The sequence below is a fragment of the Suncus etruscus genome, chromosome 4, assembly GCF_024139225.1.
Source record: "Suncus etruscus isolate mSunEtr1 chromosome 4, mSunEtr1.pri.cur, whole genome shotgun sequence".
Lineage (NCBI taxonomy): Eukaryota > Metazoa > Chordata > Mammalia > Eulipotyphla > Soricidae > Suncus > Suncus etruscus.
The window spans coordinates 34338353-34356196 of NC_064851.1; the positions used below are offsets into that span (position 1 = coordinate 34338353).

The following is a 17844-nucleotide window of genomic DNA, read 5'->3' on the forward strand; positions in this document are numbered from 1 at the left end:
TTGTATTGCTGTTTTAGTTTGTTTTGATAAAAAAATAGTAAAGCAGCTTTCTGTTGAGGGTAAATTCTGTCTTTAAATATTGCAGTTTTATAGAGCGTACATGATTAGAAAAGACTAATTTTGTTCCGTTATCTTTTACTTCCATTTAGAATTGACACACATTTAGTGCAGAGAAGTTTAGGCTTAGCCAGAACATTAATGTTTCATTTATATAGCATCAGTGAATAATAACAAGGATGGGTGACTTTGGTAGGTTTTATGCTTAGCTGGCTTTTTTCCCTGTTCTTATTGTGCTTGGAGTTGTTTTTGGTTTAATAGCCAGTGTTCACAGTAGTTCAATGACCATGAGTAGAAATCAAAGATAAAGCTATAGATATGAATCTTCATGGTAGATTTGCTCTTAATGGAATATCAATGTTCGTTAACCAGTTTTAGAAAATTTTAGTGAAATTATCTTTTCCTTCTGCTAATTTGAAACATGTTATATTCTGTTTCTTTCATTGATGCTTATCAACAAATGGTTTTATTTTTCAATTTTTGCTAAGTAGACGTGTTCCATATATGGCTAAATGTGATTTACTGATAATATAAAAGAAACACATGAAGAATAAACCTCACTAGGGGTGTTTTCCTAATTTCGCTGACAATTTAAGGTATCAAAAGTTTAATGTAATTCAGCTACAAAAATAAGCAGGTTACAGTCTGGAAGATTACAGCTAATAGTGCATTGTAAGGAGTGTATAAAACACTGAGGACTGTTGATATGAACAATGCTGAAGCATATTCCTGGAAGACATTATTCAGCTTTGGGAGGTTTAGTAGTAATGATGCATTAATTGACTTTTTACATGACAGAGTAAGAGGGTACTTACATCTAAAAAAAATTCTTGACAGAGGTCTGGTAGACAGTGGCATATAGAAAATGGTTCATAGAAATAAGATTAAAATGAATTTGCTTAAATCTTCTAATTTGAAGGAGAAGGAAAAAAAGTAGAATGTTGTACATTAGAATTGGTTCAGTGTTTTAAAAATCAGTCATTTATATTGTAAGCTTCTAGCATTTTTTTAATTAAGAAATGAACATTTACTTAGCATTATGGGGTGGTTTCATCTGTGCATCGTGCCATTGTAACACTTCCAATTCCTCCCTGAAGTCTTAGAAAAAGAATTTTCTAAAAATCTAAAGACAAACTGGTGATTAACAGGGGGGAATCACTTAATCTTTCGATTTGTTGAAAGGAAATTTAATAGCCCTTTTATGATTTTTGTTCCTGTTTTTGCATTTTGAGAAGCTTTTATTGAGCTTCATTTGGTAGTTTATAGAGTTTGAAGGACAAATCTGCTAGCTTCATCTATGCCTATGAGTGTCCTTTGGCTCCAGTTTGATTCAGTTGCGACATTTTCCTGAGATCTCTTTCACTTTATTTGATTCTCTGTACATCCACTGCTTAGCAAATTATAGTTTGCTATGCAGTTCCAATTTTCATTATTTTTTTTTCTTTTAACAGATGATTGTTTTAATTTGGATCACAGAAGTAAAATCTTTTGACTTAAAAGTGCATTTAGGGGCTGGAGTGATAGCATAGCAGGTAGGAAGTTTGCCTTACATGCTTCCAACCCAGTTTAATCTGGCATCCCATATGATCTCCCAAGCCTGCCAGGACTAATTTCTTGAGCACAGAGCCAGGAGTAACCAGTAAGTGATGCCAGGCATGGACTCAAAACAAAAGCAAACAAATTGCATTTAAACCTTGGACTTAATGGAAATAATTTTATTTTATATGAAAGTGGGATATGGGTTTATTTTATGACAATAATGCTTTGCATAGTCTTTACTTCTTGCATATATAGATGGACCTATGTTTTTACTTTTTTCTCAAGAAGCCGTGACTTCTGTTAGACTGTCTCAGTTGATTAAAGTGTACTTGAAAATTATGTTTCATTTCTGAAGCCTTAAGGTTGTCTATCATGTTCAAAACTTAGAAACACATTGAAATTTTATTATGGTTAAAATCCATTCATAGAATAGTCTGTCTTGGCCAAAGACCACAGACAAAATCTTGGTTGTGCGGTTTCCTTCATCTTTCCCTACTCCCTAGCAGAGGTTTTTCCATTTTGGCAGCTGTTTCCTACCAGGCAGTCATCAGTCCCTGATTTCTTCCTTCCCTTTCTTCCCACAAACAAGGACTCTTTCAAATAGGGTCTGACTGAAGACAGACTGATCTTGGATTGCTTTAGGGAAGTGGAAATGTGTTCAAGGGTTGTGCACATGGTCAGGCAGCCTGGAGACATTCAGTCATTGAAGATAAGGTATCACAGTTAGAATTCTTTGGTTAAGCCAAGACAAAAGCTGACTTATTTTATTTTATTTTTTGCAGTAGTCAATGTACCTTATCCACACAATGGAATTATTCTGATTGCTTGATGAGGTCATTGAGTAGTCTGTAGGATATACAAAATTGTTCAAGATTAGTCTTGATGTGATGGGCCATGAAATGATTTGACTTTCCTTTATGATTTTTACAAAATAGCTTGACATTTTGAGGCAGGTAATTTGCTATAGCTTTGCAGTTGTTAAGTTGTAGGGGTCAGAGCCATAGCAAGGCATTTATTCACCTTGCACAGGGCCAATCCGGGTTCGATTCCCCAGCATTGCAGATGGTCCCCTGAGTCTGCCAGGAGCGATTATTGAGTATAGAGCCAGGAGCAACCCCTGAGTGCTGCAAGGTGTGGCCCATAAACAAAACAAACAAAAAAAGAGGTGCAAATGTAAGTGAAAACACTGGAGGTGTTTTCTACTATTTTTGTCTTTTGAAAGTTCTTTGGGGAGTTGAGAATAAAAAATTTGTAGAGATAGTCAGCTCTCCTGGCTTATGTGCCATATCTCTCTATCATCATTAGAGTTGGGGGATCAAACCACTGAGCACATTCCTGATACTCAGAATAATTTTAATATGGTTTTCTTATGAAACTTTTCAGTTCAAGAAGAGAAAGTATATACTTAGCTGGCAGGGGAGATACCATGATCACGAAGGTGGTTTTCCCAGGGTGAGCTTATCTATTGCATTCCGGATGTGCTGAGCCCTGCGATTTCTGCAAACATGGGAAACTCAACTGCATAATTTGTGGTAGTGGGGGACTACTTTCATGCTCTCTCTTCCCCCCCAAAAAGGAAGAGAAAGTATGGGGCCAGGGATGTGACACTGTAAAGTGCCTGGCATATATAAAACATGTTCTGCCCCAGTGTTCATAGCCTCTCTTCCTTCTACCTCTGTCCAAATAAGTATTTAGAAGCAGTAGTTTGCTTTTTCTCTTTATTGCCTTCTTTGGGCAAAGAATTACCTGTGCTGTTCTCTCTATTGGGTAACACAAATTCTGACTCACTTCATTATATCTAAATGACAATAGTGATCACAAATAATGAAATTTGTTCATTCAGGAATATATAGGAAAGCAGATTTTTCTCTAAAATGAGTGCTATAATAAAATATTTTATGACCAAAATATATTGCTAATCACCTATAATTTATGTATCTATATATTTAAACATTAGATAGTACCTCAAATTAATTTTTACATTGTTTTCTTTTGTATTTGTTGGTAAAACAGTAGTGACTTTATAGCCTATTAAGTGCTCCAAAGCATGTAGAATCTTAACACATTTCCATTGAAGTTAAGTCAAAGCAAACTGATAGTAAAATGTAGTGAACTCTTAATGGAATCACATAATACACATGAAGCATGTAGCAAATGCAGACTTCACTCAGATAATGGAAACTGGAGAACATTTACCTAGGAAGAATACTTTCTATATAATGCTTATGTTTTTCTTACAGCATTTGTTATGTGAAAATTTTCTATTTTATTTACAGTTCATGACATTTGAATGACAAGGAATATTCTCATTGCTCTACTTAAAGAAATAATCATTCTTGAAGATTAAGGGTTGCTTTAGTACATGTAGTAAAGCATTATTTAGGGGAGGCCTTATATGCAGTCAGCCCAGGTTCGGGCCCAAGCACTAATTGTTTCTTGTGCACCATCAGAATGCAGAGCCCGAGTAAGCTCTGAGAACTGTAGGGTACGTCTATCTATATAAAGAATATAATAAGAGGGCCCGGAGAGATAGCACAGCGGTGTTTACCTTGCAATCAGCCGATCCAGGACCAAAGGTGGTTGGTTCGAATCTCGGTGTCCCATATGGTCCCCCTTGCCTGCCAGGAGCTATTTCTGAGCAGACAGCCAGGAGTAACCCCTGAGCAACGCTGGGTGTGGCCCAAAATCTAAAAAAAAAAAAAAGAATATAATAAGAAATTAGTATAAGAAGTCTATCAAATTGTGCTTTAAGGAATAATTTCTTTACTAAGAGGTTTGTGCTAAACACCTTTCATTTTGAGTGTATGATGAGGATTGCTCTGATTCATCATAGTACTCTAGAAACTAAAGAAGTACATAGTTTAATAACACCCAGCAAAAGACCTTGTATCACGTGATCAAAGGACCCAAGAAAAAGCGTTCAAGTCACAATCTTGATTATTTTTTGTTTTGTTTCTCTTTCCGTTGAAGAACTGAATTAAAACAATTCTTCTTATTTTAAATAATGGGTCACACCTGGTGGTGTTCAGGGCCTACTCTTTACTCTGCTTTCAAAGATCATTCCTGGCAGGACTTTGGAACATAGAGGTGCCATGGTCTGTGCAGGACACTTGTAAGAAAAATGTTCTTCTGATTTTACTCTTGTCCTGAGGTTTGGAATTGTAAAGACTAATCAAAATAGTTTGAGTACTGGTTTTATATTCTTTACCATCTCTCCCTCATTTTGTCTAAAATAATGCAGGGCCTTGGTACTTTTATTTGAACATCATGGTTAGACTGACTAAAGTTTGTAGGCTTGGATCTTATTAAGTTGTACATAGCTCTAAGGAAAAGCAGTATATGTAAGATTAAGCTATTTTTTGTTTTGTTTTGTTTTTTATTTTTTGGGGCCACACCCAGCAGTGGTACTCAGGGGTTACTCCTGACTCTTTTCTCTGAATTGCTCCTGACGGGCTTGGGGACCATATGAGAAGCCAGGAATCAAACCCAGGTCTGTCCCAGGCCGGCTGTGTGCAAGGCAAATGTCCTACTGCTGTGATATTGCTCTGACCCCAAGATTAAACATTTTAAATGAAATAGTGAGATAATCACTCTATTAGAAATACTGTTTTCTCTATTTAAAAATACAAAGACATTTTTCCAGGTTGAGAAAAATAGCTTATAGGGCTGATGCACATATTTCCTATGCATAAAGCCTGGATCGAATCCCAGGCATGAAGTGACCCCTAAACACTGCCAGGAATAATTTTTAAATACAATCAAGTTGTTGCCCAGAAACAATACAAAGCAAGACCCCCCCCCAAATTCAACACTGTGATATCTGATATTTAGAATTACAGTGTTTAAGTTATATATTGTTCTATAGAAAAACATTTATTTCTCTTAATTTATCTTACAAGATATCAGGATAAAATAATATTTTAATAATCACTTGTAACAAAGCTGTATGCATTTATACAGTTTAAGATAGTCTTAAATCAGTAATTTGATAAAAAAAACTAGTGATGGGTATAGAGATAGTATAGAAATGCAACGTGCTATTCTAAAATGATTTTATAAGCTTTTCATAGACAAAAAACATTTGGGATTCATATAATGATATGAATTGACATTATGATAAGCAACATAATTTCAGCCTTTGATTGTTTTTGAATATATATAGGTGGAATATATAGGTGAAACAACCTTCTTGAATAGATCAAGATAGATATCGCTTTGGTATTTGAATATCTGAGAGAGAGAGGGGGGAAGGAAAGGAAAAAGGGAAAGTTCTCAATGTTATTTATATTTTTTGTGACGTAGCAGGACCATAGAGTAAATGATGGATTTGTTTGTTTTTCAGATATGAGGATCAATGATGCAGACTGCTGGGTTTGATGAAGCTGGGCATTTATAAGTAGATTCATTAAGGAATACAAAGAAAATATTCAAAGGGATCAATAATGGTGTCTTCTGGTTGCAGAATGCGAAGTCTGTGGTTTTTCATTATAATCAGCTTTTTACCTAATGCAGAAGGTAAGATGTGGTTTCAATTTTACTTTTTCACACTAGAGGAATTTGAGCTCTGCAAACTTTTATACAGGAGTGAATAGAATTATTTTTAAATGTTAAGGTTTTTTGAATGTAGAATTCTTTGTAAGAGGCTTATTTTTATTATATAGCTACATGATATAGAAAGTGCTAGATTTCTAAATGTATATAGTTTTAATGAAAGCTTTGCTTTAGAGTAATTATATTGACTGACTAAATTTAGTTTAGTAAAATTGAGACTATTTGGGATAACTGTTACTTTATCTTTAGTGTTACTGAGTTAATTAATATAGTTATTATAGGTACTGGAGAAATGATACAGCGTGGAGGGCACTTTCAGTGTATGTTGTCGACCAATATGGTTCCTTAAGCCCTGTCACAAGTAATATTTGAGTGCAGAGGCAGAAGTAATCACTGAACACCAGGTGTGGCCCAAACTAAAAATAAATAAATGTAGTTATAAATTTTCAGGTTTTATTCGTAGTGGAAATAAATTTTTGTAATGCTTTTATATACTCATATCTTTGTATGAGCTGATATTTAAGGAAGTAAATAAAGTTGAAGTTGAATGAAATAATTCTAAAACAATTATCTTAATAATCATGTATTTTTTCTTATTATTAATTAAATATTAGTCTTTTTTTCCTTCCCCCACCAAAACTAAATATTAGTCTTAAATTTTATTTTATGTGCAAGTAATACCCTCAGATGCTTTTTACAGGTCAGGAATAAATACGGAGCTAAGAATATTAATTTTTATAGTTAATTGTGGTAGTTATTGCTTGGCATAACGTTAACAAAATCTGTGAAAATAAATCTGTGAGAAAAATAAAGCACAACAAAACCATTCCCATAAAATAATCTTGATGGAAAGTTTAGGAATTAAAATCTTGTTTTTGGGATAGTGATGTGCCTCAGTGATAAGAGTACATATTTAATAAATGTTCGATCATGCAAAAATAAAGAGCCTTTATGATAGGTAGAAAAAAATTAAATAATTGATAAAACCTATCATTACTACATCTCTGTATTAAGGTTCAAGATGTTATCATTGTAATTTTGTCAAATCTGTTTGAACTGCTTGTTTCAAAATTGTGTTTCCATCATATTCGCCTTGCCTTGCCAGGCCCCTACATTAAATGCACTTATAAAAAGAGGTATTCAAAAATGAAAATCAAAATATTAAGAAAGTAATGTTCAGCAACATATAAAGTTACACTTGAAAATTGTAAATAGGGTAATATATTCTTAAAAGGACATTTCTCTTTACCTCATAATTAAAAGATTCATCAATCTTAACATTACAGGGTAACCTATCTGAACAAACAGTATTAAAATGAACAAAATAATGAGTGGAGACTAGGTTTAATAGTCTGAAGTCTTAGCTTAAATTGCTATTAAAATCTTGAGGCAAGTTTATAACTTTTTTTTTTTTTTTTGGTGTGTATGTGGAGAGGGGGAACCTGAATTTCTGCTATTATGTTTGAATGTTCTTATATATTTAGAAAAGATTCCAGGTGTGGACCAATGCCTCATTAGTCTACATAATGAAAAAAATTCCAATCAAGTTAGATACCACTTTGCTGGCACAGTAGCTTAACCCAGCAGGAGACCAGCAAACAGAGGCTTTTTCATGAGATACTGCAGTTTTATTTCTAGTGTCACCTATCAGGTCAGGATTCATATCTGCTGTGAAGGGAAATTTGATTTTTGGCACATTTAGGCAAGTGTGTGTTGCTTTTGAAGCAGTTTCCTCCTATCGGAAATCCTAGGATGAGCCCTGAGCCCACACTGTTACCACACTGTGGGAGATGATACACAGTTAGTGCACACTATTAGGACATTGATCCAGCCTCAAATCATCTTGTCTTAGAAAAGTTTAACATAACATGATGGCACATTATTGCCAGAAAGTAGAAAATGCTCTTTGAATACCTAGAGAGAAAACCAATCAAAGTTAGGTATGCTAGCACAGGAAATAAGGTACCATTTTAATCATTCAGCCATTATGTTTATAGGGCAGGAGGTTTTCTTTATATGCTTGATGCCTTCTCAAATTTAATGGAAATGAACACTTTTTTGTCCTTTCAGGAAAATTCAGATAAGAATTTTTTTAGGTGGTTTCACCTAAATTTGAATGGCTATCATGAATCTGGAGCTTAGGATTTAAAAATGCATCCAGCATAGTTTTACCTTTGAGGAGATTATATGTTTGTGATATATTCAGAGTACCCATGAGATATGAATTATTGGGGCCAAAAAATGAAAATGACCTGAGTTCTCTTGTTACAGGCCCATTGAGGTCTGTAGCAAGTAGGAAAGAAGGTATTTTGAGACCTGTGAATGATATCCCAGATTAACTCATGGTTTTTCCATTTTATTTCTATAAAAAATGTAGAAACCAGGCATTATATTTTTAAGTAGTCTAAACTAAGATTAAAAAATATATTTGTGGGGACTGGCGAGGTGGCTCTAGAGGTATGGTGTCTGCCTTACAAGCACTAGCCAAGGAAGGACCACGGTTCGATCCCCGGTGTCCCATATGGTCCCCCCAAGCCAGGGGCAATTTCTGAGCACTTAGCCAGGAGTTACCCCTAAGCATCAAACAGGTGTGGCCTGAAAAACAAACAAACAAAAAAATATATATATTTGTGTTGTAGTCAGCCATGGATTTAAACCTTTTGATTTTCAGAGTTTATTTTCCTGTTTAAAGTTTTTTCTTTTTATTTTTAAGGCAAAAATAATTTTAGATTTATCTCACAAAAATGAGGTAGTTTCTACATTTGCATGAACTTATTAGAGTAAAAACATCAGTATGTCATGTGTGTACATCTTAAAAATAAGCAAATGATGAAACCAGGAGATTGAAATTTCAGTTAGCATGGAATATTTAAAACCACGGGGTTTCCCAAGCATTGCTGGATGTGGCCCTGAAGGTTTTGGTGCTGTGAACACCAGGAGACAGCGTTGGTTATCACCACCACCAAAAGGTTAAGTAGCATGTGACATGGTTGGGTCCTCACATGGAGATGATTAATTATTGCCATGTGTGGTCCCTTCACCTCCGAACAAAGAATGCAAATCATTACATATTTTATATTTTACTATAGTAAAGCTAATAATATAAATAATATACATACTTAAATAGTGTTTAAAATCAAGTCTTGGCCCAGAGAGACAGTACAGGGGTTAGGAGACTTGCCTTCCTTGTGGGCATCCTAGCTTAATTCCCCACCATGATCCCCAGCAATGCACATGATCACTAAATTTTGAGCCAGAATTTACACTTGAGCACTACAAGTCGTACCCACACCCCCAAAAAATAGAGATAGTCTTAACTATTAACTATTACTGTACTTCATTTGCAAATTAGGAAGTCTTTTTGTTTTGTTTTGTTTTGGGTTTTGGGCTGTACCAGGTGATGCTCAGGGGTTACTCCTGGCTATGCACTCAGAAATCACTCCTGGCTTGAGAAGACCATATGGGACGCTGGGGGGTCGGGGGGGGGGTCGAACCGCAGTCCGTCCTAGGTTAGCACGTGCAAGGCAGATACCCAACCATTTGTCTCTGCAGCAGGAAGTGATTTTTTTTAATCTTTATGTATACTTTGGAAAAGTTTATTTAGACTATCCAACAAAAATGTGATTATAAAAGATAAAACTTTTTAAGAGTGTGTAAGTTTTTCTTAGAATAAATTTTATTCCTAAAGAACTAACAAAAATTTCAAGTCCTGGAAAGTATCATTTTGTTGAGTAACTGGAGCTTTGATTTTTTTGACCAATTTTTATAAGCATAGTAACCCACTGTGGAATCATGTATCAGTAAGTAGAAAAGTAAATTGAATTTTTGTGTCCTGGAGAATTAAATTATGTTATATAATGGAGCTCTAGCAAGCATAAGTCAAGCATATGAGGGCTAGCTCAAGTGACAAGTTACAAATAATAGCAATTCTTCAGCAAAACTGGTGATAAGGATTTCACATTGATTTCAACAGTAAATATGTAATTAGATTTTACTTGTAATTTTTATTAATTAAATCATATTGTGTCTTCTGATTTCAAGGAAAAATATTATGCCATATGTAAATGCCAGATTAACTTTCATATTTTGTATACATAAAAAATAAGAACAGTTGTGGAAATAGTATCTTTCTAGGTTTTAATGTGTTTGGATATCTCAAAGTCAAAGTAAATTTTACCATGACTTGAGTTAATGATAATAAGATTATCTTTAACTATAGAACTTATTTACTAATTGATATGCAGAAAAAATGATTACGACCAAATAAAGTCTTGGTTATGATATATAAATGTTTTCTTAAGAATAGTCTCTATATTTATGTAAGAAATAGTAGCTTTATTAAGTTGAGAAGGATTCAAAAATTTAATCCTAGATCCTTTTTCATTTTACTTATGCACATCAAGTAAAAGATATGTTCATTTAAATATTTTGGTTGATATTATATATCAATATATTATTGATATATCTGAGTGCCTACCAGTGGTCCTCAAACTATGGCCCGCGGGCCACATATTGTATTTGTATCTGTTTTGTTTCTTCATTGCAATATAAGATATATGCAGTGTGTATAAGAATTCGTTCATAAGTTTTGTTTTTACTATAGTAAAAATGGTCTGAGGGACACTGAACTGGCCCCCTGTTTAAAAAGTTTGAGGACCCCTGGCCCTAGACCAATGTGTAACAGTACCATGAACACTATTCTATATTCATCACATAAAATAATACGGATATTTGAAAAAGGTCATAATTTTTTTTTTTTTGGTTTTTTAGTCACACCCAGCAGCACTCAGGGGTTATTCCTGACTCTATGCTCAGAAATTGCTCAAGGACCGTATGGGATGCTGGGATTCGAACCATCGTCCTTTTGCATGCAAGGCAAATTCCTTACCTCCATGCTATATCTCTGGCCCCAACAGGGACAAAATTTATCAAAATAGTGTGATAATTGTCATTCAGTGTTATATTAAGAGGCACTGAGATGATGAGCATATATATGAGGTGGTCTAAATCAAAATCTCAGTATGAGCTGAATGCAACATGTAAGGTTAGTGGTGCATTTGGTGGTGGATAATGATGAAGGAAAAAGACAGCATGGATATAGGTAGAATGAAGTATAGCAGCATTTTTTTTTTTTTTTTTGTCTTGGAATCGCCAAATTGCTGGAAAAGTCTTTGAGGCCAAGATATTTGTATTTCTGAAAAATTTCTGAAATTATTCTATGTTCCTTAGCATTGTACTAAGAGCACTGTGGTATTGAGCACTATAGGGGGCAGGGATGCATGGATGTGGTTATATGCAAGTTTCTAAAAATGTTTTGAAAGAAATATGTTGATTTGCTGTGATTCTGACATAGTAAGCAGTTTACTATATGTTATGATTTAAAACTTTTCATAAGGTTATTCGTCCCTTAGGTCAGGTTCTTTGAATATCATTTTAGGCTTTGAAAGAATTTTTTTTGACAAATTCCTGAGTAAGGGAAAAATTTACTCTATGTTAGAACAAAATAGAACATGCTTTTTGTTGAGGATAAATGTTATATTTTTAGAACTTCTAAACTCTTGCTTTTTTACCCTTGTTTGTTTGTTTGTTTGCTTGCTTGTTTGTTTTATACCTGGTGATACTCGGTGGTTGATATTCCTGGCTCTGCACTCAGCCATCACTCCTGATGGATTTTGGGGACCTTAGCTCAGCTTGGCTGCATGGAAAGCAAATGCCCTACCTGCTGTGCCATCACTCTGGCTCCTAAACTCTTGCTTTAATTTCTCTCTCTTCATTGTGTTACTGTGTTCTTGTAGGGAATACATTCTGTGGCTGTTTTGTCAATAATGCTAAATTGACTATAGAAACTTTAGATTTCCTAGTCTAGCAAAATAGACTTTGTTCATTTCAGTATATTTGATTATTTGAAGGCTAGGTGGTAAATTTTCAGCAAGGTACATGGGGATTTGGCTGTATGACTCCTATTAAACTTAATGGGAGTCACAGCTCCCATTAAATTAATAGGAATTGAATAGCATATTTGTGTTTGCTGCATAGTAAATGTAATCTAATTTTTTAAATTCACAAATTATGTAAATTAACTTATTTGAGATAATGCATTTAAAAAAGATTTTATATTTTTAGTGCTGATCAGTATGATTTTTTTTATTCTTTTATGAAAGTAACTGTACTGATCTTAGGACACTTTAAATATTCTTTGTTGTGTAATGAGAGTAATGTAATTTGTTGCAATTTTCTTCTGCATATGTGGTGATGTAATTTAGTTTTAAAAGTATGAAAGTGTCATTTACGAATCATATGACATTGTTTCTTATCTTGCAAAAACTAAATTGGCTATGGCATTATTGCCAGAATGGAAAAAAAAGGTATAGATAGTTTTTTAAAATATCTCTCAAAATTCAAAGCACTAAATCTAATCTAAATTTCTAGTCTACTTAAAAAGCAACTTAAGGGCCAGAGACAGTGGTAGGGTGTTTATCTTGCACTCAGCCAACCCAGGATGGACCTCGATTTCTGGCATTCCATATGGTCCCCTGAGCCTGCCAGGGGTGATTTCTGAGCGCAGAGCCAGAAGTAACTCCTGAGCGCCACAGGTTGTGCCTACCCCCCCAAAGCAACTTAATTGTGTGTGGGGGTAATATTTTGACTAAGATCAATATCAAAATATGCTATAGTTCATGTTTAAAGATTAAATTTTAGAGTTTGATTACAGACTCTTTTTTCTTTCTTTTTTTTACTTTTTACCCCTTTTTAATCATATCTTCCTTTTTTTCCCCAGTGATGGAAAATTTTTTTAGGTTGTCTATTATCTGTTGATTCACAGATAATGCCTTTGCTGGTAGAAAGGTTTTACAAATCAGAAGCACTGACGAGGCATTCATAGCATATTGTGCGACACTTTGGGAGAAGGGAGTGAGAATACTGAGTACTCCAGGTGATTCTCAGGGCCACTGCATTTAGCAATGCAGCAATACTATAGGTGCCATGTGTTGATGCGAATCGAAGATAAGGTCCTTTATATATGTGAGGGGCATGTACTCTACCATGTGAACCACAACCCTAACCCATGTATTGTGTGATATATTCATTTTTCATAAACTTGTGTCTTGACAGATAAGACTCAAATATTCATAAATGAATCTGTTATTATGAACATGCTGAATCTAAAGCGATCATAAACTTGTTCATTCAGCAAAACCGTTGAGAAACTAGCACCTAGATAGGGCATTTAGCACAACTTGTGTTATTTTTTTTTAAAGAATCTTTAAGTCCTAAAATCACTTAATTAAAATCACAAGAAACAGGGCTGAATAATGTTATAGGAATTTAGGCACTTACTTAGCAAGCAAGCAACCAACTGTGGTTCAGCTATAGTGGTGCGTGCACACAATCTCTGAGTACAGACAGAGCCAGGAATAAGCCCTCAAAGCTACTGGGTTTGCCTATCTCCCACTAAAGAAGCATTTATAGAACATTTATTTTGAACAATAGTAATTGTGTTAATTGCCTTTTATGGAGTAGTTTTTAATTTGGGTGCATATCTTGCTTCATTTTTTTGGAAATTAACCTTTTTTAATAGATTGTACTTATCGCTCGAGAATGAGTATAAATAATTGAGCGTATCTGATATGTGTCAAAGAACCATTTTGTCTGCTGTATTACTAAGGGAGTGTCTTTCTGAAGCATATGCTTGGTACCCTATGGTACTCTATTTTCTCTTCACCTCCTGCATGACAGAGAATGCGTATGACAGACGTGCAGTCTACATGCATTAGACATCAATGTGGATTAGTGAATATCTCATGACATCTTTCAACCTTATTCTTGAACTCCTTTTGTCAGCTTGACAGAAATGATTCCAGGAGAATACCTAGCCCAGCCATGGGATCTTTTGGCTAAAATGTAAGACTGAACAGGGAATTCCGTATCAGAGCTTTAGGAAGAAAAAACATTTATAATCCCGCCTTATCACCATGGGCCTACTCCTGAGTTTGACTTTTATTTCTGCCGTTCTTGCTTGAAGGGCTTATTTTTCTTAAAATCCTTAACATTTAAATAGGAAAGAGAAAAGTAGAACAGCTATAATTTTTAAATTGTTCAGAATTCTTGGTTCTTGAGAGAATCACAATGTATTACATTGTGTTTTAATTCATAATCTCTCCTTATGGAGTTTTACTTCCTAAAAAACCATATTTCTTACATTATGGATAAAACAATCTATGTATGGGTCAAAGTTAAGAATTTAATCTTTACATATTTTTATATTTTATTTTCTGGCTCTTTATAATAGCATAATTTATGCTATTATCCATTTAATGTGTTTTATCAGTTATATTATAATTCTTATGTACATGTCAAAATGATTTAACCTCTTCTCTACCCATTAGCCATGTGTCCTTAATTCCATTCAAGCATAAATAAGTATATAAATCTGTTTCTTTATAGCTGGTTGTTTCCTCAGACCAAAATTTTAGAACCTTTATTATTTTATCAGGCATATATGGCTATCTTCCAAACCTGATTTTCTCAAAGACTAAACCAGTGTTCAGTTTGATTATCAAAGTGTATATAACTATCAATTTAGGTAGCCAAACATCATGCCTTTTAAATTTTGACAAAGATTGTCAGTTTTATATATGGAAAAGGTATCAGATTTCAGATTCAAATTGTAATTTGGGGGTTAACTTAGGGCATATTAAAAGTAAATAATAAACAATAGTCAAAAGGTTAAAACATGTAAATGAATTGATAGGTAAGTTGGAATATAGGTGAAAGGTTGTTGTTCCAGTATTTATGTATCTACTACTAAACTTATTCTTCATTTAGTCTACTTACTAAAGTACTTGTTTTGCTACTTGGGCCACTCTTATTGGTACTCGGGGCTTATTCTTGGCTCTGTGTTCAGGGTTTACTGCTGCAGGTCTAGGAGAACCATATGGGGTGCTGAGAATTGAACCCAGGTTGGCTGCTTGCAAGACAGGTGTCCCTATTTGCTGTACTATCATTTGGCTCCAATAAAATTTATTTTTTAAATATGATATTTTATGTTTTAGTATGATAGAGTGATTGGGAGGGCACAAAAAGTAAGGGTAGTTAAATGTTCTATAGTGAAGCTAATGTTTTGCATTTTATAAAGTAAGGAACATAAATAAATATACGAAATCTCCTAAAAAGAGGAGTTATGATAGGGTTAATTCTATTTTCATAGGTTTAATCAATAAAAGATTAAAGTTCTTATTTATTTATTTTGCTAGTTATTTTGAGAGTGTCCTTAATATTGCCTACTCTTTCTTTCTGTTTTTAAGTTGACCACTTAAAAATTTTCAGATCTCATTGTCACTATGTACTGTAAATAATTCTGTGTGTAATGAACTTCAATCACAATAAAAAATAAAGAAATACTAAAATTAAAAAAAATTTAGATCTGGGGCCAGAGTGATAGCACAATGGATAAGCAAGTTGCTTTGCACGAGGCTGACCCAGGTTTGATCCCCAGCATCTCATGTAATCCCCCAGGACCTCCATGAGTAATTCCCAAGGCAGAGCCAAGAGTAACCTCTGAGCACCACCAAATGTAGTTCAAAACCCAAAAACATGATCAAAAATAAAATAATTTGGGACAATAGTGATTTTATTTTTTTTTAGGAATGTATATAGGGATAGAAAGGTTCAGGAAGAGAGAGATATATGTTCAGGAAAAGAGATGTAATGAAGGTCATGCTATGGGTTTTTAATCTATCTAGAAGAGTACTCTTTAAAATTAAATGCACCTATCAATTGGGAATCTAGTTGAAATTTAGATTCTGATTTAGTAATGCAAGGATGGAACACTAGAGTCTACATTTTCTTTTCTTTTTTTTTTTTGGATTTTGGGCCACATTTGATGGTGCTTAGGGGCTACTCTTCGCTCTGTGCTCAGAAATAACTACTGTAGGCTTAGGCTGCCTGGGATCAAACCCATGTTGACTGCATACAAGGAGTATATTCTACCTTCTGTGCTATTGCTCCAGCCTCCAGAATGTATATTTCTAATAAGCACAATACAGTCAAAGATATGGTCTGTGAGAGAACATCCCTATCAAAGAGTTTTGGTAATTAAAATCCTTAGTCTAGAAAATCAGAATTTTGCATGGCCATAATTTTTATGGTAAAAATCTAGGTTTGTTTCTATCCCTGAGTGCTTTAGAATTAGAAAAGTTATGATACTCTTACTACTTTATTTATAAAGCACATTTATTATACTTTTCATTCTATTTTATATGCTTTCCATTGACCTTTTCTATGCTGACTTGTTTTGAAAAGTCCCTAAGTATCATTCCAGTCTCACCCTTTGTCCTATGTATTTTTTTGACTCCCCATTGCTCTGTCCTTCTTTTTATGGGGGGTGGGGGGAGTCACACTGGGCGGCACTCAGGGGTTACTCCTGGCTCTATGCTCAGAAATTGCTCCTAGGAGGCTTGAGGGACCATATGGGAAGCTGGAAATCAAACCCAGGTTCGACCTGGGTCGGCCACATGCAAGGCAAATGCCCTACTTCTGTGCTATCTCCCCAGCCCCATCTGTCCTTTTATATCATTACATGAAAACAATGAATAAAATTCACTATAATTTTTATTAGAAAAACTTTGTAAAATCATGTAACTCAAAGTATATTTTTATCTTAACCCATTGAGAAAAATTTAATTTTACTAATTTTCAAAGTCCAATTGTGTGTGTGTGTGGGTGTGTGTGTGGGTGTGTGGGTTTGGGGCCTTACCCCACAGTATTCAGTGGCAAGCTTGGCAGACCATATGGTATGCCAGTTCCAAGGCAAATGTCCTACCCCCTGTACTATCGCTCCAACACCTCAAACATATTTTTATATATTTGGAGGGGGGCACACCCAGTGACGTTAATCTTGGCTATGCACTCAGAAGTCACTCCTAGCCTGGGGACCCTGGGGGACCATGTGGGATTCCAGGGGATAGAACCGCTGTCCATCCTAGGTTAGCTGCGTGCAAGGCAAACACCCTACTGCTTGCGCCACTACTCTGGCCCCATAAATACATTTTTAAAACTAAGAATTTGTATCATTTCACTTTGTATTTTGGTCGTGTTTATATTAGCACCATGAAAGAAACTAATGGGAATATTTGAGTGCAAAACTCGTTATCAGAAAGAACTTAAAGATAGATATATTATCTACTAAAGGTTATCTGGAGCATCACACATAGTCAAAGATGCTCTTCTTTTTGTTATTAGTTTTAAGCATGATTTCCTTTTTTTTTTCTGCCTAAAATAAAGTTAGGATACCGATATTTTATTTCAAATTAATGGAAATATAAATGGGGATTACATTAAAAAATGCAACTTCGATTAACAGTGTAGAAATTTGGGGCCGGAGAGATAGCATGGAGGTAAGGCGTTTGCCTTTCATGCAGGAGGTCATCGGTTCGAATCCCGGCGCCCCATATGGTCCCCTGTGCCTGCCAGGAGCAATTTCTGAGCCTGGAGCCAGGAATAACCCCTGAGCACTGCCGGGTGTGACCCAAAAACCAAAAAAAAAAAAAAAAAAAAAAAACAAAAAAAAAACAGTGTAGAAATTTCAGTCTGATTGAAGACCATATCTTTGCGAGACCTATTTCCAGTCTTCCTCTGCTGAATTTAATATTTAGCTACATCTTATTGTCTTTCTCAGCTTCATAAAATTGTCTTTCA

At 34.7% G+C, this 17844-nt stretch overlaps 1 protein-coding gene and 1 non-coding gene across 3 annotated transcripts in view; both read left to right on the plus strand.

The window, feature by feature from the left end:
• Nucleotides 1-17844, plus strand: part of ADGRL2 (adhesion G protein-coupled receptor L2) — a 196705-nt gene that overhangs the window by 33767 nt on the left and 145094 nt on the right. For both annotated transcript variants that reach the window (XM_049771789.1, XM_049771788.1), the window contains exon 2: nucleotides 5939-6111. In XM_049771789.1, coding sequence (XP_049627746.1) covers nucleotides 6039-6111 — 73 coding nt within the window. In that variant the 5' untranslated portion in view covers nucleotides 5939-6038. The remainder of the gene's footprint in view (nucleotides 1-5938; nucleotides 6112-17844) is intronic.
• LOC126007988 (U1 spliceosomal RNA) lies at nucleotides 2998-3160 on the plus strand. The gene has a single exon (XR_007495442.1). It is a non-coding gene; the product is annotated as a U1 spliceosomal RNA (small nuclear RNA).